The sequence below is a fragment of the Sinohyriopsis cumingii genome, chromosome 1 (genome assembly GCF_028554795.1).
Source record: "Sinohyriopsis cumingii isolate HCF-2022 chromosome 1, ASM2855479v2, whole genome shotgun sequence".
Classification (NCBI taxonomy): Eukaryota; Metazoa; Mollusca; class Bivalvia; order Unionida; family Unionidae; genus Sinohyriopsis; species Sinohyriopsis cumingii.
Window position 1 is genome coordinate 179,609,573 of NC_142961.1, and position 22,711 is coordinate 179,632,283.

A 22,711-nucleotide genomic window follows, 5' to 3' on the forward strand; every position below is an offset into this window, starting at 1 on the left:
GCCCAAATTTATGTTAACCCAACAAGAGAGACATGTGTCTTCTACCCTGAAGAAAGTGATTCATTTCAAATTCTCATTTTTACCTGAAATTTAATTAGAAGTCATTGATGTGGAATGGAATCAAAGCCTGGGTAAAGTCAAGGTTTATTGTTATCACTAACATCTAATTTTATGCATATGTCCAACCAGCAATGAAACCACATTGGGACTTGGTAAACTGTTTCTTCCCATATGCTAAACTATCTTGACCCTCAGCATGGATTCCTTTCTAAGTAAATTATACTGGTGAGACTCACAGGTTCCTTGTTTACCAGTATCACTTTTTTTGTCCTTCTTAAGCAGAATTGTCACATTACCATCCATCCATGTCCAAAGTAAGACACGTTTGTTAGGAGATATTTGACATATCATGGACAATGGCTCTGCAATCTGATAAGCAGCTTCTTTTAGAACATGCATATGAATACCATATTTACCATATATATTGGGATGCAATAAAATTATTATAGAATGATAATTTTGTATGGCATGAGGAAGCTAAAAACTATTCATGGACTAAAAGTATGGCTTGTGCATGTGCAGGAGAAGGGTTGGCTTGATTCGAAGATGCTGCTATGATTAAAGTGTTTTATCTTAAGTACACACTCTAATATTTTTTAAAATAAAATTTAATCTTGAGTGCATTTTCAAACATGTAAGTTCATGTGATTTAAAAGGTGTCCCAAAACTTACAACTAGAAAAAACTACATGTCCCAGAATATATATTGCACCAAAAAAATACCTTAAAAATTAATTCATGGTGTCCCGACAAATATGGTGACCTAATATATATAGTAAATATGACATCATCTCACCCTGGCAAATTCGCTGTTTTTAGATCTTTAGCTTTTTTGTATATGTAGCAGTTTCCTAGTTAAATTGTATGCTTAATTAAATCATAGTGTCTCTTACACTGCTCAAAGAAATCATAGTGTCTCTTACAGCTCAAAGAAATCATAGTGTCTCTTACACTGCTCAAAGAAATCATAGTGTCTCTTACACTGCTCAAAGGCAGATAAGGGTCCACGACTTTTGTAGTTACTATACTGCAGACAAATTGTTTTCAAGACAGTATAGTATGCACATTATGAGCTAATTTTTTATTATTTGTATTGCAAAAATTCTAGCTTGGAAATAAACTGAACAGAACTTAAATGTGAATTTTCCAATATATTGACCACATTGAAAGATCTATAATTAAATACTAAATGATTACAGTGTGAAAATATTTTTCATGGATTTTGACTCAAAACAGTGTCCAGTTCAAAGAGTTGTGAGTTAGCCAAGTAATTGGCAAGACAAAGCCACATAGCATGTATGGATCAGCCAGAACACACTAACATTCTAACATGGATACAATCAGTCATCATTGTTTTTCTTATTGTCTGCATACCAAAATTAGTGTAGTCCTACCAAGGTTAGATTTTCTAAGTCATTCATTTGTGAACAGATTGAATGGCTGATGTTATGTTTACTTCTCAACGTATAAGACATCTTCATAATTAATCATGGAAAAATGCCAGTATTATTTGCAACCAACTAAATTAAGTGGTGATTCAATCTGATTTTATATAAAAAATTCCTTTTAATATTGGTTTTTGTTTTCTTGCCAGATTACTCATGTGTGGAGAAGTGTCCTGAGGGGATGCATTATCCGGATGACTCTGGGCAATGCGAGTAAGTGGCCAAATTTCTTACCTTATTACTCCTGTGTACTGTCCTCATACGAAGATGCCCATGTTTAATGGTGAAAGCTTATAATATTTATTAACACCTTATACCATCATGCATTTTTGTTTTTCTTCGCTGAAATTCTTTACATTAATTTACTTGTTTTCCAACAAATAATTAGAATTTCAAGTTACTTATCTATGTCCGATGCATGTTAGTAAAGTGTCCAGCCAGTGTTATTGATACACAGGCCACAAGCCATCATTTACTAACATGAGATCCTAGTTATTTATATCAGACAGGTCTGTTATGTTAAAGCCATGCAAAGATCCTAGTTATTTATATCAGACAGGTCTGTTATGTTAAAGCCATGCAAAGATCCTAGTTATTTATATCAGACAGGTCTGTTATGTTAAAGCCATGCAAAGATCCTAGTTATTTATATCAGACAGGTCTGTTATGTTAAAGCCATGCAAAGATCCTAGTTATTTATATCAGACAGGTCTGTTACGTTAAAGCCATGCAAAGATCCTAATTATTTATATCAGACAGGTCTGTTATGTTAAAGCCATGCAAAGATCCTAATTATTTATAAGACAGGTCTGTTATGTTAAAGCCATGCAAATATCCTAATTATTTATAAGACAGGTCTGTTATGTTAAAGCCATTCAAAGATCCTAGTTATTTATATCAGACAGGTCTGTTATGTTAAAGCCTTGCAAAGATACTAGTTATTTATATCAGACAGGTCTGTTATGTTAAAGCCATGCAAAGATCCTAATTATTTATATCAGACAGGTCTGTTATGTTAGAGCCATGCAAAGATCCTAATTATTTATAAGACAGGTCTGTTATGTTAAAGCCATGCAAAGATCCTAGTTATTTATATCAGACAGGTCTGTTATGTTAAAGCCATGCAAAGATCCTAATTATTTATATCAGACAGGTCTGTTAAAGCCATGCAAAGATCCTAATTATTTATATTAGACAGGTCTGTTAAAGCCATGCAAAGATCCTATTTATTTATATCAGACAGGCCTGTTATGTTAAAGCCATGCAAAGATCCTAATTATTTATATCAGACAGGTCTGTTATGTTACAGCCATGCAATTATCCTAATTATTTATATTAGACAGGTAATGTACACAACAAAAATTACATAAAAGTTAGACTATATGAAATAGAGAGGAATAAAATATAATATAATATAATACTGGTCCATAATTTTGACCAGAGTTCAAAGGAAGTTAGAGAACATGCCTTAATGTGAGTTTTAGTAATAATGATTGCCCAGTTCTTCTTGCCAGATTGTGGTTGAACCTCCAATATTTGAAGCATGTTCTTTAAAATTTCTGTGATGCAAAGTTTGAAAATACATATAGAACTAAATCATATATAGGTAAATGTGATAATTTTATTTAAATGTACATCCAGACTTACTTACAGAATATTTACCGTTGATTGCTACTTGAGTTTGTCCATGGTTTGTTTCTATAGATAATGCACAATACATTATAAAAATGATTATTTATACAAGCTGCAACTCAGGAAAATGTGAGTACAAGTTTGTTTGGCCCTGGAATTTGTCCCTCATTTTTACATTTAGATTTTACTTCTTTTATTTGTTTTTGTTTTAATTCTTATAAGAAAATCATTTGATATTAGCAATGACCACTGTAGATATGTTTGGGCCATTAGATATATTTGGGCCATTGTATATATATTTGGACCACTGTATATATATTTGGACCCTTGTAGATATTTTGGACCATTGTTTATTTGGACCATTGTAGATATATTTGGGCCATTGTAGATATATTTTAGACATTGTAGATATATTTGGGCCATTGTAGATATTTTTGCACCATTGTAGTTATATTTGGGACATTGTAGATATATTTGGGCCATTGTAGATATATTTGGGACATTGTAGATATATTTGGGCCATTGTAGTTATATTTGGGCCATTGTAGTTATATTTGGGCCATTGTAGTTATATTTGGGACATTGTAGATATATTTGGACCATTGTAGATATATTTGGGCCATTGTAGATATATCTGGGCCATTGTAGATATTTTTGGACCATTGTAGATATATTTGGACCATGGTAGATAGTTTTGGAGCATTGTAGATATTTTTGGACCAGAAGTTTTGATAGTGTAGTCACTTTAGTTACGAGCTAGTATTTGGTAATGTCTAGCTTATGTTTTTATTCTTGGTTCCTAAAGCATTTGGTTTGGTTCAAAAGTTATTATTTTTCAATGTTGTAGAAATTTGAAAGTCTCAGAATCCTAAATCCTGTGATACATTGAAAGATTTCTGCTACTTTCTCTATATACTCCAGCCTATGATAATTTTTTAAACATGTATTTGTGTTTTTATGGATCGTAGTTTCATGTAAGTACTACTGCAAAGATCTATTCCACAGAGAAGGCAATAACACTATGTGATAAAGCCTGTGTGCAAAGTTTGATTTAAACACTTTATATTTTTTGGATCACAAGGAAACCTTCTTTTAAAAAATAAAATGTGTCCTTACAAAAGTTGAGAATTTTGATAATATTGGAGTCACTTTCATTGAAACAACACCAACAAAATTATCATTATTATTATTATTATTATTATTATTTGTATTATTGAGTTGATAAGATGAACACAGTAAAGGACTAATTAATTGTTGCTAGTTACTAACAGATATTTAGTAATGTATAACTTACCTTTCTTTTGCTTTTGTTGAATTACTACATGAATTATATTCTTAGTACGACTTTAGTGGGGATATAAACAAACTAACATGTACACAAGATATAGGTATAGATATAAATATAACAAACTAACATGTACACAAGATATGGGTATAGATATAAATATAACAATGTAACATGTACACAAGATATAGGTATAGATATAAATATAACAAACTAACATGTACACAAGATATAGGTATAGATATAAATATAACAATGTAACATGTATGCAAGATATAGGTATAGATATAAATATAACAAACGGTTTAGTTACCTTATTAATGTAAGATGAATATATGGGTTGGTTACATTATCAATAACAGTTGTTACAAATTAACCACATTGGTTAAAGCTCATATACTTGTTCAATTAAAGATGGCAACAGTGAATGGTATTACTATCAACTAATAATATCCTTGTTAGAATATTAATTGATATATTATTGATTGTAATACATTAATTGAAATGATTGTATGATTTCTTTTTTTATCAAATTTGTTAAAGAAACAACACAGACCCGGAGAGTACAATGATTACTTCAGTGTCATTACATATTACAAATGGTAACAATTCTCTCTCTCTCTCTCTCTCTCTCTCTCTCTAAAAAATGACCAAAAGCTTAGTCTCAGACTAGACTGAAGTTGATATGTCACTGTGCAATTATGAAATGTGTTAGCGTATATTTGATTTAATTTATATTTGATTTAATTTGTGATTGATTTGATTTGATCGTTTTTGGATTTTGGAATCTTTTTATTTTCATTACATATCAATATAATGTAATTTTGTTTACAAGGAATTTGATATTTTCCAGAAATTTCAGTTTTACCTGAATCCTTCCATAAATACCTAATAATAGAAACACTTGTTTCTATTTTTGACTTAGTTACTGGCCTTGATTGAAGGTCAAATAAACAACTTTTATTCTCAGAGTAAAATGATTGGTTCTTATCAAGTACATACAGGGGCTACATGATTTTTATATGTAAACATGATCACGTGATCCTCTATTTTGCAATTAGGCATTTCCAAAATTGCAAAATACTTAGTATTATTAGTTATGTTTAGAGAGAGAGATCACATAGTTTTTTGGGCTTTTAAACACTTGATGTCAAGTTGTTTTCTTCTATTGTAACCAGTATTGAGTTTTTTGAGTTTTTGAGTTATATGTTAATTTTTCTTCAGATTATTTGGACTCTGAAAGATTAATTCATTTCTCTGGAAATATTATTGTATTCATACAGAATTCTTGAACAGGACATTGCTTAAAATTTTTATTTGGATTTCTAAAACTGCAGGATTAATTATTGTGTTTCTACAAAGAACTGTAGACTTTATCACAGTACAAGTTACAGCATATGTCATCGCCTTCCATCTTGGATTCTTTGTCAGACTCGAGTTTGAAATCATTAGAACATTTTATTATTAGGATTTCTAAAGTATTATTTGTGGATTATTCTTGGATTATTTTTGGATTTGATTCTTAAACCCGTAAGTTCATATTTTATCATTTTGTACAGTATTTTTTCAGCGAAATAAATTATTATATTTTTAAAAGCTTGTTGTTTTCACTCTTTCTTGTGTTACTGTTTATTCAAGCCTAAACATGTAACAAATAATAATAATAATAACAGCTATTATCGTCATCATCAGTTTGTTTATTTATTTATTTATTTATTTATTCATATTTATTTTAAAAGGAAGGCTGTATGTTATATTAGCATAATATTTTTATGTTGAAAAGGTTCTTTGGAACAGTTATTTCCAATTTATTGATCTTTTTTCTAACTTTATTAATTCCTCTATGTTAGGAACAATATATTTTTTAAAGTATAATTTATTATTGAATGAAGCTCAGAAAATATGGCATTCATAGATTTTCTTTTTAAAAATTTGAATCAAACTAATATTGTGAATTAGTATTATTATTAGTATTACAGTCCTACCCATTTATATTGGCATCACTTATATTGACATCACTTATGTTGTACTGACATCACTTTTGTTGACCTCACTTATATTGACATCACTTATGTTGACATCACTTATATTGACATCACTTATATTGATGTTATTTATGTTGACATCACTTATATTGACATCAGTTATATTGACATCACTTATGTTGACATCACTTATTGACATCACTTATATTGACATCAGTTATATTGACATCACTTATTGACATCACTTATATTGACTTGACTTATGTTGACATCACTTATTGACATCACTTATGTTGGCATCACTTATGTTTATTTCACTTATATTTACATCACTTATACTGACATCACTTATATTGACAAGCTGTACTAGTATTGTATAGAGGGTTATTTTCATGGATGAGAATTTTAGCAATATTGTCTTAAATGAGGGGTCTTTAATTTGATATTGTTTGATTACCACAGTGTTTCCCTTTACCCTCATTTGTGCTTCAGGGACCCCCAAAATTTTAGTTTGACCCCCCCCCCCAGTTTTGATGCCAGAGTTTGTTTTTTACTCAGCCTGACCCCAATTCTGACACGAAGGGGATGTTTGACTTTCAGTTTATCACCCCTAGGGGATTTGCTGATTACCGATATAAGCTGGGTTTTAATTTAGCTTGGACAAAGCAATTATTTTCTACCTTTAAAAAAAGATTTGTTTTAGATTTTAGTGTACATGAAATTACATTGACTTCACAATATTAATAGGAGAACAGAATAAAATGATTTGTATACAATTCAGAGAAAAAAATTAAGAACAGATCTTGCAACCACAATATGTTATTTGATTGATACACTATGTTATTTGATTCACAAGGCTGTCAGTTTACTTAGAAAAACAATTACTGTAACTTATTATTAGTTTGAGCTATTGGATGAGAGCAGAAATCAATAATTTTCCCATTATATTGTGAGTTTGACTGGCTGGTGGGCATTTATTCCTCATTATATTGTGAGTTTGACTGGCTACTGGGTGTTTATTCCCCATTATATTGTGAGTTTGACTGGCTGCCGGATGTTTATTCTCCATTATATTGTGAGTTTGACTGGCTACTGGGTGTTTATTCCCCATTATATTGTGAGTTTGACTGGCTGCCGGATGTTTATTCTCCATTATATTGTGAGTTTGACTGGCTACTGGGTGTTTATTCCCCATTATATTGTGAGTTTGACTGGCTACTGGGTGTTTATTCCCCATTATATTGTGAGTTTGACTGGCTGCCGGATGTTTATTCCCCATTATATTGTGAGTTTGACTGGCTACCAGGTGTTCATTCCTCATTATATTGTGAGTTTGACTGGCTGGTGGGTGTTCATTCCTCATTATATTGTGAGTTTGACTGGTTGCTGGGTGTTTATTCCCCATTATATTGTGAGTTTGACTGGCTACCAGGTGTTTATTCCCCATTATATTGTGAGTTTGACTGGCTGCCGGGTGTTTATTCCCCATTATATTGTGAGTTTGACTGGCTACCAGGTGTTTATTCCCCATTATATTGTGAGTTTGACTGGCTGCCGGGTGTTTATTCCCCATTATATTGTGAGTTTAACTGGCTACCAGGTGTTCATTCCTCGTTATATTGTGAGTTTGACTGGCTGGTGGGTGTTCATTCCTCATTATATTGTAAGTTTGACTGGCTGCTGGGTGTTTATTCCCCATTATATTGTGAGTTTGACTGGCTACCAGGTGTTTATTCCCCATTATATTGTGAGTTTGACTGGCTACCAGGTGTTTATTCCCCATTATATTGTGAGTTTGACTGGCTGCCGGGTGTTTATTCCACATTATATTGTGAGTTTGGCTGGCTACCAGGTGTTCATTCCCCATTATATTGTGAGTTTGACTGGCTGCTGGGTGTTTGTTCCCCATTATATTGTGAGTTTGACTGGCTACTGGGTGTTCACAGTTACTAGTTAAGCTGCATAATGTGAATACTTCTTAATATTGTCTCTAACAGTGGATATGTTGACATACCTTGACATTGTTTTTAACAGTGGATATGTTGACATACCTTAATATTGTCTCCAACAGTGGATATGTTGACATACCTTGACATTGTCTTTAACAGTGGATATGTTGACATACCTTAATATTGTCTCTAACAGTGGATATGTTGACATACCTTGACATTGTCTTTAACAGTAGATATGTTGACATACCTTAATATTGTCTCTAACAGTGGATACGTTGACATCTCTTGACATTGTCAGTGACAGATATTATTGAAATGTACTCAGCAATAATGAAGTCAGTAATTTAGTTAACTGTCAGTTCCAAAGACAGGGTGCTCATGGGATGGAAGTAACATTTAATTATCTGTAGTGATTGTGTGGCCATTATAGTATTTCAATACTGTATTAGCACTGATACCAGCTACAAGGCCATTTGGCAGACACCAATAACAGATTAAAAATGTTGCTGTGTGCGGGTTGAAGAAATGCATGGATAAGTGAAAACAAAATACAAAAAACAAAATGCAACAAGCAAACATGTATGTACACTATACAATCTTGACTAAAGTATCTATTTATGTGATACATGCTGGATGGAGGATTTGATTGTATTCAGGTTGTTTGAGAGAAAAACAAATGTTGGTAAACATTGATCCTGCATTGGTACCTGAATTTTTATGGGTAACTGTACCTTGTAGACCTTGCTGATGCAGGGGATTAGGTGGTACATGCATAGTACCCAACAAAGTTATTTACGACGTTTTAGAATAGGGTCAGATCGGTGTACATGTGTTGTTAAATGATTGGTATTGCAGGGTGTTAAGCCTGCTTTAAGTACTCTCAGAACAGTAAAAGTTATTATGTCCTATTAAATACAAAAACAAGCTTTATACAATTTCCATATGGTGTATGCATATTCTACCTTTGGTCATGCTAAGGTAAAGTAAGCCTTTTCTTTATCTTTGAATGGACAATTCCTTCAATTATTTAAATAATCCTATGCAATCATCACCAAATAGGCAAAAAGTCTAAACCATTTTCAAATGTTGCGCAGTAAATTGAGTTGTATAACTGTATAATAAACTATTGACGATTTAGCAGCATGAAGTGACATCTTTATGTAGAATTATTTCCTCTATAGGTTTATAAGTGTTGTTAACATGAGTAAAGAAAAATGTAGTTTTACAAAAATGTTGGGGTTATTGGGTATAAAAGTAGAGGGATACAGGAAAGAAATGAATTTAAAGGCACACAAGTATTAAAACAAAAAATAAAGCCCTGATAGCATTAAAAAATACCATGTTATACCACATGACAATCAAAGTACTGGATGTAGTGACAATTTGTTTACAAAATAGAACTTGTATTATTCCACCAAATTAAACTGTTAAATAAATGTATCAATTCATATAGAAGTTAGAATTATTTAGATTTAAATAAAATTACATAATGCATGCATGTCCTTGTCTTTTCTGATTCAAGAAATTGTTTGCTTAACACACATCAACACAGTATCCCCTAACACATACAGTGATGGATTGCTTTGTTTTATTCATGTAATGTTACTATATTTAGTTCCATGAATATTATTCCTGTTAGGTATTAGTACTATTACAACTCTATGATCTTAAACTATTTATCAGAAAAGAGCAACAATCAACAAGTTTTGTAAAATTCAACATATCATTTTTTCCCTTGAATACAAAGTGCAAATTTAAAAACAACTTACAGTATTGTGAATTAAATCCCAAATAGTACAAAAGGTTATATCATTAGTCCTAATGATTAAAGTTCTAATTAGCTTCCAGTGGTGTTCCAAAAAGGCTTCCACTCTGAATGTGTTGATGTGCCTGTAGTATCCTGTGATGTGGATATGTGCTAAATATATTTTCATGAATCACAATAATATAATCCAGATGTCCTTGTCTGAATTCACTATAATTCCAAGTTAATGTATCTGTTGAAGAATATTATTAAAGAACACTTTGTATTTCCATTGCATAATAATTTGAATAAATAATTACACCTAAACCAAACACTGAAAACAGCAATAAGAATGATTCTGCTAAAGATGTGAAAGCACAAATTAATAATTTTTCAAGTACATGTAAGCAAGATTGTATAAAAAAAACTAAGACACAAGAGTAGAGCCAGGATGTAGCTCCAAAGTCCATTTCTGTTACTAAATTTATAATAAAGAACATGGGAAACATCAGATGCAACAGGTTTTTCATAGGGGAATTCCAATATCCTAGACTCAAGACCAAATAAACATGTTTACCTTTATTGATAATGATCCTAATATTTAACCCACACATAAATACAAACAAAATATACATAACAGTACTCCTTGAAAAAAAGGACTGGAAATTTTGTATCAGAAAAGCTTGAATACAATAACAATTATTGTGTGAATCAATTTGAATTTATTCAGATTAATGATCCATTTGTATTTCTAGCAACACAGCCCTTTCTTCTCATAGTTCTTCAGAACCTTTTTCAGTATCTTGCCAACTATTTAGATGATGGTTTTCAGTTGAAGCTGCTTTATGTCTTCAGGATATTGAAGTTTAAATTCCAAAATGGAAAGGTCATCTTTCTTATTTTTTTATTGCCATTGGTAAGTTAGTTGTGACTGTCATCATTATTGCTTATGATCTTTAGCAAACCACTACTCATGCAGCTGGTAAGTCAGTTGTGACTTGTCCTTTTGTGCAAATAATTATTCATGTTCAGAAAATATAAATTTTGATGGGATTTTTTTCTAAGCAACAGATAAATCTCTAAAATTTCTCCACCACTAAAATAAACTGTCATACAATATTATTATTATTATTATTATTATTATTATTATTATTATTATTATTAATATTATTATCAGCCAATTTATTTATTTTGCAGGATACCATACTCCATTTGATGCAACTTCCTCCACACCCCTCCCAATGAATAGGGATGATTTGGAACCCTTAAAATTCATACTTCCTATTTGCGTCATTTTGTTGCCTTTAATAGGTATGTATATTAATTATAGTTGTTGAATTATATTTCAGGAAAATCTTCTTTGAATTTTCTCAGCTTTTCCTAAGTTGTCATTAAATTGCTAATTTTCTGCTGTATGAATTGCTCATGTTTTTTACCTTACACTTCCTTTAAACTTCTGTAACATTAATGTTTCATCATATTTTCCACCCCATGTCGTAGGCTTTGACCACACTATAATCAAGTTCCTGTTGTATATGAGAGCTCTTTTGCAGATTCAAAAGTTTTTGCCATGCCCACTTACTTGATGCAAACTGATCTCAAAAATATGTTTTTCTTCTACTGCTGACCATTTTTTTATTACAAAGCCACTGAATCTTTTTAGCTCATTGTTGTGTCCAGGCCCAAAAGTGTTTGACTCTGTATTTGCAGCAGGGTAACATATTTTTGACCCCATATTTGCTGCACAGTGACATTTGCGGGGGGGACCCTTTGGTCCAAAATCGTTATTAGATCTGTATTCCTGCAGTTAGTCTTAGTATTCAGTACAATTAGATAATACATTTTAACTGTTAATTATCAATGGATGAACTGGTCCGCTTGATAAAATGACTTACATTGTAAAACCATTTCAGTTCTGTTTGTAGCTAACAAAACTGTCACTAAATCAATAATCATATTTTGTGAATGTGTGGATGAGCCCCTGATTACATGTCTGATCTGCAGCTTATGCTTTAGAAGAATACAGAATAGCACAAGTTTTGCATGCATTTTGGTTGTTGCTTTATATGCATGGATTTCCGTAAGGCATTGGCTAAAAGCATAATGAAGGGAATGTACTGAACTCTGGGACGTGATGTGTATGATGATTAAGGTGATTTGTGTGATGATTAAGGTGATGTGTATGATGATTAAGATGATGGGCATGATGATTAAGATGATGTTTATGATGATTAAGATGATGGGTATGATGATTAAGATGATGTGTGTGATGAAGATGATGGGTATAACGATTAAGATGATGTGTGTGATGAAGATGAAGGGCATGAAGATTAAGATGATTTTTATGATGATTAAGATGATGGCTATGATGATTAAAATGATGGGTATGATGATTAAATTGATGGGTATGATGATTAAGATGATGTGTGTGATGATTAAGATGATGTGTATCATCATTAAGATGATGGGTATGATGATTGAAATGATGAGTATGACGATTAAGATGATGTGTATGATGATTAAGATGATGGGTATGATGATTAAGATGATGGGTATGATGATTGAAATGATGTGTATGATGATTAAGATGATGGGCATGATGATTAAGATGATGTTTATGATGATTAAGATGATGGGTATGATGATTAAAATGATGGATATGATGATTAAAATGATGGGTATGATGATTAAGATGATGTGTGTGATGATTAAGATGATGGGTATGATGATTGAAATGATGGGCATGATGATTAAGATGATGGGTATGATGATTAAGATGATGAGTATGATGATTAAGATGATGTGTATGATGATTAAGATGATGGGTATGATGATTAAGATGATGTGTATGATGATTAAGATGATGGGTTTGATGATTGAAATGATGTGTATGATGATTAAGATGATGTGTATGATGATTAAGATGATGGGTATGATGATTAAGATGATGGATATGATGATTGAAATGATGGGCATGATGATTAAGATGATGGGTATGATGATTAAGATGATGGGTATGATGATTGAAATGATGTGTATGATGATTAAGGTGATGTGTACGATGATTAAGATGATGTGTGTGACGATTAAGATGATGGGCATGATGATTAAGATGATGGGTATGATGATTAAGATGATGGGTATGATGATTGAAATGATGGGCATGATGATTAAGATGATGTGTATGATGATTAAGATGATATGTATGATGATTGAAATGATGTGTATGATGATTAAGGTGATGTGTGTGATGATTAAGATGATGTGTGTGATGATTAAGATGATAGGTATGATGATTAAAATGATGGGTATGATGATCGACAACACAGTTAGAGTGATATTACTAAAAATATGACAATCTTAAAATGACGGTGTCTTTATATGACAGTATCTTTATGATGCTTTCAAAGGAAAAGAAAAGTGCTTAATTTACAAAAGTGTTTGTCACAATAACCTTTCAGATTAGTACTAATGATGCAAATATTATTAAATTATTTTTAATTTCTTGAAAAAGGAAAACTATCTTGCAACTTATTTAAAAAAACAAACAAATTGTAAATATAATCTAAAATTGACAAAACTTCATTGTGGCATCGGGGCTTGTTCATGTTATATTTTGCTGTTTGGACATCAGTTGTGTTTGCTATTATTTAATATGAAAAACATTCAGCAATTTAATTTTGAAAGCCACAGATCACTGGAAAACATCAAGTGTATACAATTTATAAATTTTTTAAATATGTAGCTGATTAGCTGTCATATATCACCATGGTTACTTTAAAGAAATGCAAGAGTATTTTTGTAGAATGTGACAAATATAATTTTACCATATTTGATGGCACTTCCAACTACCTTCTCTCCAGTCAAACTTCTGGACATGTTTGCAGATTTCTTCCGTGACAAAGTACAAATCATTAGAGATAAGCTTGACACTACAATTTCAACTGACTTGTCGTCACCATGCAGCTGGGATACAGAATTTAAGCAGCAGCCATTAGCATTATTGAATCTGTTTCTATGGATTTTGTACGTACAATCCTGATTAAGAGTACACCAAAGTCATGTGAACTTGATCTAATTCCATCATCACTGCTGCTTGAGTGCTTAGATCTAGTATTGCCTTCACTAACTGATATTATTAATACCTCTTTCTCATCCAGGGAATTCCCATCATTTTTCAAAACCGTCATTGTAAAGCTTCTGCTGAAGAAACCAACACTAGACCAAAATGATTTAAAGAACTACTGCCCAGTTTCTAATCTCCCATTCATATAAAAAATCTTAGAAATGGTTGTTCTATCCCAGCTTGTATCTCATCTAAATTCAAACAGTCTTTTTAGCAATGTACAATCTACATACCGTCCTTGCCACAGTACTGAAACTACTCTTCTAAAAGAAGCTAATGACATACTCTCTGCGTTGGATAGCAGAAAGATTACAGTCCTCACTCTCCTTGATTTATCTGCAGCATTTGACACAATAGACCATGATATATTACTTCACCATCGCCAGCATGTATTTGGCATTCATGATACAGCCTTACTGTGGTTCAAGTCCTACTTGGTCAACAGGACACAAATTGTATCTGCAAATGGAATACACTCCAGCCCAGTTGATCTATGTTGTGTTGTTCCACATTAGTCTGTTCTTGGACCTGTTCTCGGACCTGTTCTCTTCATTCTATACACTCAGCCGCTTTCAAGTGTCATAGATAATAATAATAATAATAATAATAATAATAATAATGCTTTATTTTTAGAGGGTAACTCATTAGTCAAGGACTATTCTCCCTTGAGACCCTCTTAAGGAGAGTATAAAAATGCACATTATATGAAGATAGCAATAATTAGTGTTTATTTTAACATGTTTAGTATTAAAATACTAAATTACATTATCTTTTAGAAGCACATACATGGTCATGATATCTCTTCTTAAATACTCTAATATTTTCAGCAGACTTTACATGGAGTGGAAGCCTGTTCCACATAACTGTACCAGATTATTGGAAGCTCTTTTTAAATTGCTCTGTTCTTGCTTTTGGTGCTAGAAGGTTTCCATGTGATATTGATCTCAACTGGTATTGTGTTGAAAAAGGCCTGAATAAGTCCTGAAGATACTCTGGTGCAGTTCCATGTAGACATTTATATAAAAGAACTGCCTTGTGAAAATCTATCCTGTCATATATTGTGAACCATTTGAGTTCTGTAAATAATGCTTTTGAGGGATGATCAACAGATGCATCTAAAATTGCACGTGCTGCTCATTTCTGAAGTTTATAAATCCTGTCAAGCTCAGATTTAGCACAGTTTCCCCATACATTAGAACAATAATCCATTGCTGGAAGAATATATGACTTGTAGTATAGATTGCAAGTTTCCATAGGTAAATATTTCTTGATTCTGCTGAGAAGGGCAATTTTGGATGACAATGTTTTACAAAGCTTATCAATATGGTCATTCCATAATAAATTATTATCTACAGACACACCCTACAAGCCTTTCATGTTTGACATTTTCTAATGGATGATTATTTATTGCAAGAGATAGTTTTGGGTTCCCTGACTTGTGTAGCTTTTGTGATGTCCCCAAAATCATACATTTTGTTTTACCTTCATTAATTACCATCCTATTTTGTTGTGGTCAGTTTTGGACTCTACTAAGGTCTGAATTTAATATCATTTGGAAAACTTCAGTATCAGAACAAGATGTATACAAGGTTGCATCATCTGCAAACAAATCTGTGTTTGTGGATTCATTATTTAATGGCAGATCATTGAGATAAGGAAGAGGAGAGGGCCCAAAACTGAGCCTTGAGGGACTCCTGAATGAATAGTGTGAGTTTGAGAGCTAATATTGCCAATGCTTACTTGTTGATACCTTTGGTTTAGGTATGATTTAAACCAGTTTAAAGAAGGATTGTCAAACCTGTAACAGTTCAACTGTTGCAGCAGAATTTCATGATCAACAAGATCAAAGGTTTTCTTGAAGTCAAGGAAAACAATCCCAGTCATATGTCCATTATCCATTTCCTTCAGCCAAAGATCAATTAATTTGGTAAGTTCTGTTTGGCACGAGTGGTACTTTCTAAATCCTGATTGCGCTGTATGAAATAGAAAGTATGTTTCGAAAAATGTATAGACCTGAATGGCTACATGCTTTTCAAATAGTTTTGACAATACATATGAGGTAGAATTGATATTGGTCTGTAATTTCCTGGATCATCCTTTTCTCCTTTCTTAAAGATAGGTGTAACCTTTGCACATTTCAGTGTTTCTGGAAAATTACCACTCATTATACTTAAATTTATGATATGCGTTAGTGACTTTGTTATTACTGGTGCAGCGATTTTAAGAATTCGTGGACCAATAGCATCCAATCCAGAGGATTTATTAATATTCACCTTAATTAGCACATCAAAAACATCCACTTCACTAACATTAGCTATTGAAAAATAATTATCATCAGGAATTTTAGCTCTTATAAATAATAGAAGAGCATCAAGTTCAATTGGGATGTTAGTCTGGTTCTGAATACTTTTACTGGAGATGCTTATGAAGAAATTGTTGAACATTTCCACAATGTCTTGTACAGATGTTGCTATATCATCATTTTGCTTAAGTCTAGGGGGAAGACAACTGTTATTGGGTGGGTTCAGCTCTTTTAGATACTTCCACAATGTCTTGGCACTCATACTTTAATCAATAGCCTGTTTATAGTAGTTCTCTTTTGCCTTATCTATCAGGTGCTTAGTTTTATTTCTCCACTTTCTACAGCTTTTCAAGTCTTTTTTCTTGTGGAAATTATCTCTTAGGTGCCTAGCCTCATTGATCTCAGGGGTAATCCACTTGGGTGTAATTTGGTTTTTAACCCTTTTTGTTTTAATTGGGGCATGCTTGTCTAAAGCTGCATTGAACATCTGATACCATTTGTCCAAGGCAGTGTTGACATCAGCTATATTGCAGACTGATTGGAAAGGTTTGCAAACTAAATCATTTAAGAACATTTCCTCATCAAACTGTTTGAAGTCCCTGTATTGTATTTCAATGTGTTGGCCATTTTTCAATGATTTCAGAACATGTCTAGTTATACAGACTGGGTAGTGGTCACTCAGTGCATACACTGGCACCTTAATTTCACTTATGTTTTCAGGTTTATTAGTATAGACATGATCAATGATAGTAGCACTTTTATCCATTGCTCTAGTTGGGGTGTTAATTAATTGAGTAAAGTTGTAAGTTTCAAAGCTGCTTATCCATGTGTCTCACCAATTGTACGCTGATGACACCCAAATATACAAATCTAGCCACCCAACTGAAGTTGATGCTACCATACAAGGTGTAGAGAGGTGCATTTCTGATGTGAAATCATGGATGACATGTAACAAGCTGCAGATGAATGATGATAAAACTGAGTCCATTCTGATCACAACACAAAGACTTTCTCATTCACATCCTTTACCTCAAACAATAAATATCAGCAACTCCAACATTAAATTCACACAATCATTACGAAACCTAGGTGTTACTCTGGACAGTACTCTCACATTGCACCAACATGTCATGAACATATGCAAGGCTGCATATCTTGAGCTGAGATGCATCAACTCAGTTCGCAAATATCTTTCAGATGATGCCACTAAAACACTTGTGTATTCATTAGTACTTTCAAGACTGGACTATTGTAACTCAGTTCTGTCTGGTTCATCTCAATATCTGCTCCAGAAACTTCAAAAAGTTCAAAACACAGCCGCTTGGATCGTACTTAGAGTACCATGATCAGAACACACCTCCCCGCTGCTCTGTACCCTACACTGGCTATCCATTTGATCCAGAATCAAACACAAAATTTGTTCTCTGTGCTACGTTTCACTGTCAGACTCTAGTCCAACATATCTATCCGACCTCACCCATGTGTACACACCAGCAAGATACTTACGCTCCTCTTCTGACAATCGTATACTCATTATTCCAAGTAATAAAAACAAAGTCATATGGACAGCGTTCTTTTGTATACCAGGGCCCAGCAACGTGGAATGAATTGCCCACTGAACTTAGATACAAAGACACATTGATCACATTCAAGTGGGCTCTCAAAACTTGCTTATTTCGACTGCAAGAACAAACTTAAAGACCTAATAATGTTTTCTACCTTAAATATTCTCAGCATGTTTTTAAAAAAATGTTTTATAATTTCATGGTGTTTGTTTTTGTAATCATATCATTATATGTTTTCTAATCTTATAGGTGTTGTCTAATGTTGTAAAGCGCTTAGAGCTTCTAAAGATTCGGTGCTATACAAAGTCCTCATTATTATTATTATTATTATCTTTTGTTTGGACAAAAGGCTTTTTCATTTTTTTAAGACTTATTCTGCTCTACTATTAAATTTTACCTTTGTTTTGTAAATTAGTAAGCATTTTAAACAGCAACTTTTACAAATATGTATTTTAGAATTTCATAGAAATTGTATCAGCTGTGTAGAGTCTTCTCAGGTGTTGTGTAACTATATGTCAGATGGGGTTTTTCTATGCCCTGTAATGAAATCGCAAATTAAATTTTTAAAATTTAGTTTATACTATACAAAAAGCAGTTGTACAATCTGTAATATACACTATGAGGTTTTTAGTATTATTATTATTATTATTATTATTATTATTATTTAATAATTAGTTAAATAACCAATTAATTAACTGCTTTTTTTTCAGGTATAATTGTGTTCCAGTGCCAGAAAAAATGGTGTCCAATAAAGAGAAAACAAGGCAAGGTCTTATTGTATTAAAAAATATTGTCATAGAAAAGCAATACAGATTAAAATAATGCTAGAAATACAAAAAATATAATATTTATATCACAGATTATCCTCCTGTTAACAATTTTGTATTATTTATTTCTTCTCTTATTTCCATAATTTTGTGCACATGATTCAATTTTTTATTTTTAAGTATCACATAACAAAACACATTGCCAGTGACACCAAACATGCTTGAATTTTGTTCTGTTTCCACTACATACATGTGTCCTGTTACTATTGTTTTACAAACACATTCACAGAATACATCAGTACTATCTGCAATCATACTTTTGGTGAAATGTTTTATGCTGCTTTAATTGTATACAAGAGGCATGTGAATTTGTTGCTTTTGTATTCAGGTAAACTGGAGGTTATAGCACAGACAGAAAAAAAATTACATCAACTTACTGACTATATAGGTGATTGGTGGAATCTAGCAAAGGAACTTGGTTTAACTGATGCAGAGATAGATCGCATTAAGGCAGATTATAGTACATGCAAAGAACAGTGCTATAATGTCCTTCGCACTTGGAAGAAAAAGAATTATGATACTGGGGGACACTGGGTAAAGAAACTTTTGCAAGCATGTCGAGATGCAGGGGTGGATCATATGGATCAAGCAGAGGCGATTTTCAAGGGTAAGTGATAATTTCAGCCTGCTTCAGCAATGTTTGTGAACACAACATGTGGACAACAGTGTCAATAGCCTTTACATTTTGCTTATAAATGGTGCGTACTCATTCTGATATAGATTTTCTGGTAGCAATAACAAAATCTTGAAAGACGTGTTTCACTTGGTATGCTATATTGATTGGTATAGCAAATTGTTGTATTCATATTTTTGTGTGTCTCATATTGTGTTTGAAATTGCAGGTTTCTCCATGAAGTACATTACCCAATCACACTATTGTTAGGAATTTTTTCTGTTAACTCTGGAAGTCAGCACTCCCATAGTCTTTGTATAGTCAAAGGGACGTTACTCATACAGATTATCTCCCCTTATATTGCTAAGGGTACTCTGTATACAGATTATACCCAGTTTTAACTTTCACCTCCATGAATCCATTGATTTCTATATTTTTTCTATTAGCCATCCAACAGTCTTTTTTTGGGGTGGTACAGCAAGTCAAACAATCAGTATTGTATTCTATATTTTTTGTGTATTTTAGTGAAATTTGCAATACTTTTGCAAATTTGTTAACCATTTCATATGAGAATGTGCATACATTCGACAGTTCCATATTTGCTTCTGTATCATACACAGTTTTCATTCATAGGTTCACCTATTTTCGTATTATTATTTGTATGATATGTTTATATTATCAGTATATATTTTATTATTGTTTTGTTTTGTCCTTGTTAATTTGATCGGTAACTATGTTCATGTTTGACTCGCAGACTATTGTTGATTTAGATGATCTAATGAAAACATACATTCATTATTTGATGTTTGTTAGCCATCATCTCACTTTGTTTTTATACCAGGTGTGTTTTTGTTCTTTATATTTTCAGATAGTCTGCAATAACATGGCTATTAAATGTAAAAAAGTGAAGTTAATTTAAGTTGGCAGAAGATGGTCATGAATCCTTTCATGAAATCCCCTCTGCCCAACATCTGCAAGGTGTGATCTCTGTGGACAGAACATGTATGGTCCAACATCTGCAAGGTGTGATCTCTGTGGACAGAACATGTGTGGTCCTATGTTCTTCAAAATTATCTGATCCAAGTCCAGTGAACACCGCACCTTAGCTTGTTATCCAGTTTATCTGGAGATGTGGGAATGATTCCTCCTCCCTCCCTGCCTCCGCCCATTAAATTGCCTCATATGGAGGAAATATTTCAGTCAGATGCCAACATTGATCAAGAATCGATGATGTCCATATGATTTGTGAAGTTTTGTCAATATTTTTGTTGACAAGTGAATACTACGAAGTTGCATCGTACAGATCTATGAAGCCCATTGAGTACAAGTCCAGCTGCCTGCCTGGACATGACATAGGCAGTAAAGCCAGGCATATAGGAGTGTTTTTTTATTATTTGGCTTGCTGATCCAGTCAGCTTCCTTCTTATGGTGATTTATTTTCCCCTCCAGCTGTCAACCAACCTGTCAAGCTGTCAAGCTGCACAGACCCACCCAGCCATTTAGACACAATACACATATGGGTTCAGTTTTCAAACATTGTTCATCCAAACCATCAGCAATGATGTCCTATACTGACTTCACTGTCCAAAGCGCTGAGCCATACAACTTACATATCTGCATCTGAAATGTTTCAATGCTCACAATCACAGCAGTCTAACCAGCCATGCTGGCTGGCCATACCACCATAGCCATCAATGCTGTCCCAGCCAACCCATCCAGTCATGTCAGACCATCATCTTAGTATACATGGGGTCCAGTATGTCCCCCCTTTCATACCTTTCCTGTAAGGAAGATTCTTGGCAATACATTGTTGGCAAGACACACTGACAATACAGCATCATCTTTTGCTGTACAGTATGATGTTCCCTGGGGCATCAGTATGTCATCCCCTCAGTATTACAAAGTGGACAGACAAGTTTTAATGCCACTTCAAAACTTTTACAGAATGTGGTTTCTATATCATCCCCCATGGATTTGGCCTCTCTGTCAACATACTTTTTGCAGAGATGACTGGGAACAATTACTCTTGGGATGAGGGATGAGGTCAGTCGCATCTTCAAAGTTACTACTAGGGTGACTCATCATGTTATGGCCAAAGCCTTAACAACTTCCTGTAACTTGGATCTAAGGTAGTACAAAGGGATATCATACTGTACTCTGCATTGCTCAAACCACACTACATATAAACTATGCACTCCCTTCCTTTTGGGTCCTCACTCATATTTTGGGGGACATATTGAAGAAATCAGAAAACAGGCATCACAGGAGTCTCCACTACAGTTATTGGTACAAAATCTGTTCTTGGGTTAGACTCATCATGAGCAGCCTTAGAGATCAGATGGCAAGCAATACTAAAGAAGCTGAGTGAGCAGTAAGATATCATTTCACCCTACTTTTCACATACCGGCAAAGGGTCAGGAGAGAAAACAGGTTTTCTCCTCCTTTAAGCCTTTCAGTGCCAAACAAAATGACTTGCCTCCTCTACTGCCCCCTGGTTATCCTCTGGTGAGTGCCAGGCTCCTTTTATTACACACACAGTCAAATGGAGTGGTCAATACACTTGTTTTTGAGGAGCGTAATATCTTGTTCAGCCAGCTTCCTCCCCTTTTGTCAGTCCCCTTCATGATGGAGACTTTGACCAGCCCCATGAAGGCTACCATTTTACAGAAGTGAGATAAAGGTATCACTAGACAAAAGAGTGGTAGAGATTGTTTGAAACCCTCCCAAAATGCATAGACTATATTCTAGCATTGGAGAGAGCTTCTTCCCAAAATATTTGTTATGATGAGGGAGTTTCTTCAAATCTTTGGCCTTTTAAATGCAGCTGTGGATCTCAGGAATCTTGGCCACCTCTGTATGCAATCTTTGCAATTTCTTCCTGTTAGTTCAGGAGATCTCAATGGAATCAGACACTTCCTGATTCATTGGCAGTCTAGAGAAGAGTTAGCATGGGAAATTCTGTTTGGAGTCATGCAACCACAGGTTGCAATCTGCAGAAATGCAAGTTCATCAGTTGGCAGGACCCACTTGCTACTGGATTTCATGATGGTCAGTGGTAGGTGGACACTACAAGAAAGAACCCTTCATAAGATCCTCTTCAAAATTATGGCAATCCCCAAGGTCCCCCATGCTTGGCAGGACCATCATCGTTAAAAAACAATCCTAATAATGTTGGA

At 33.4% G+C, this 22,711-nt stretch overlaps 1 protein-coding gene across 1 annotated transcript in view; it reads left to right on the forward strand.

Annotated features, from left to right (window-relative positions):
* Positions 1–22,711, forward strand: part of LOC149808477 (uncharacterized) — a 60,611-nt gene that overhangs the window by 16,765 nt on the left and 21,135 nt on the right. Inside the window, exons 6-10 of the mRNA XM_089977948.1 lie at positions 1,654–1,717; positions 4,965–5,023; positions 11,300–11,413; positions 18,806–18,859; positions 19,251–19,529. Of these exons, the coding sequence (XP_089834074.1) occupies positions 1,654–1,717; positions 4,965–5,023; positions 11,300–11,413; positions 18,806–18,859; positions 19,251–19,529 (570 nt within the window). The remainder of the gene's footprint in view (positions 1–1,653; positions 1,718–4,964; positions 5,024–11,299; positions 11,414–18,805; positions 18,860–19,250; positions 19,530–22,711) is intronic.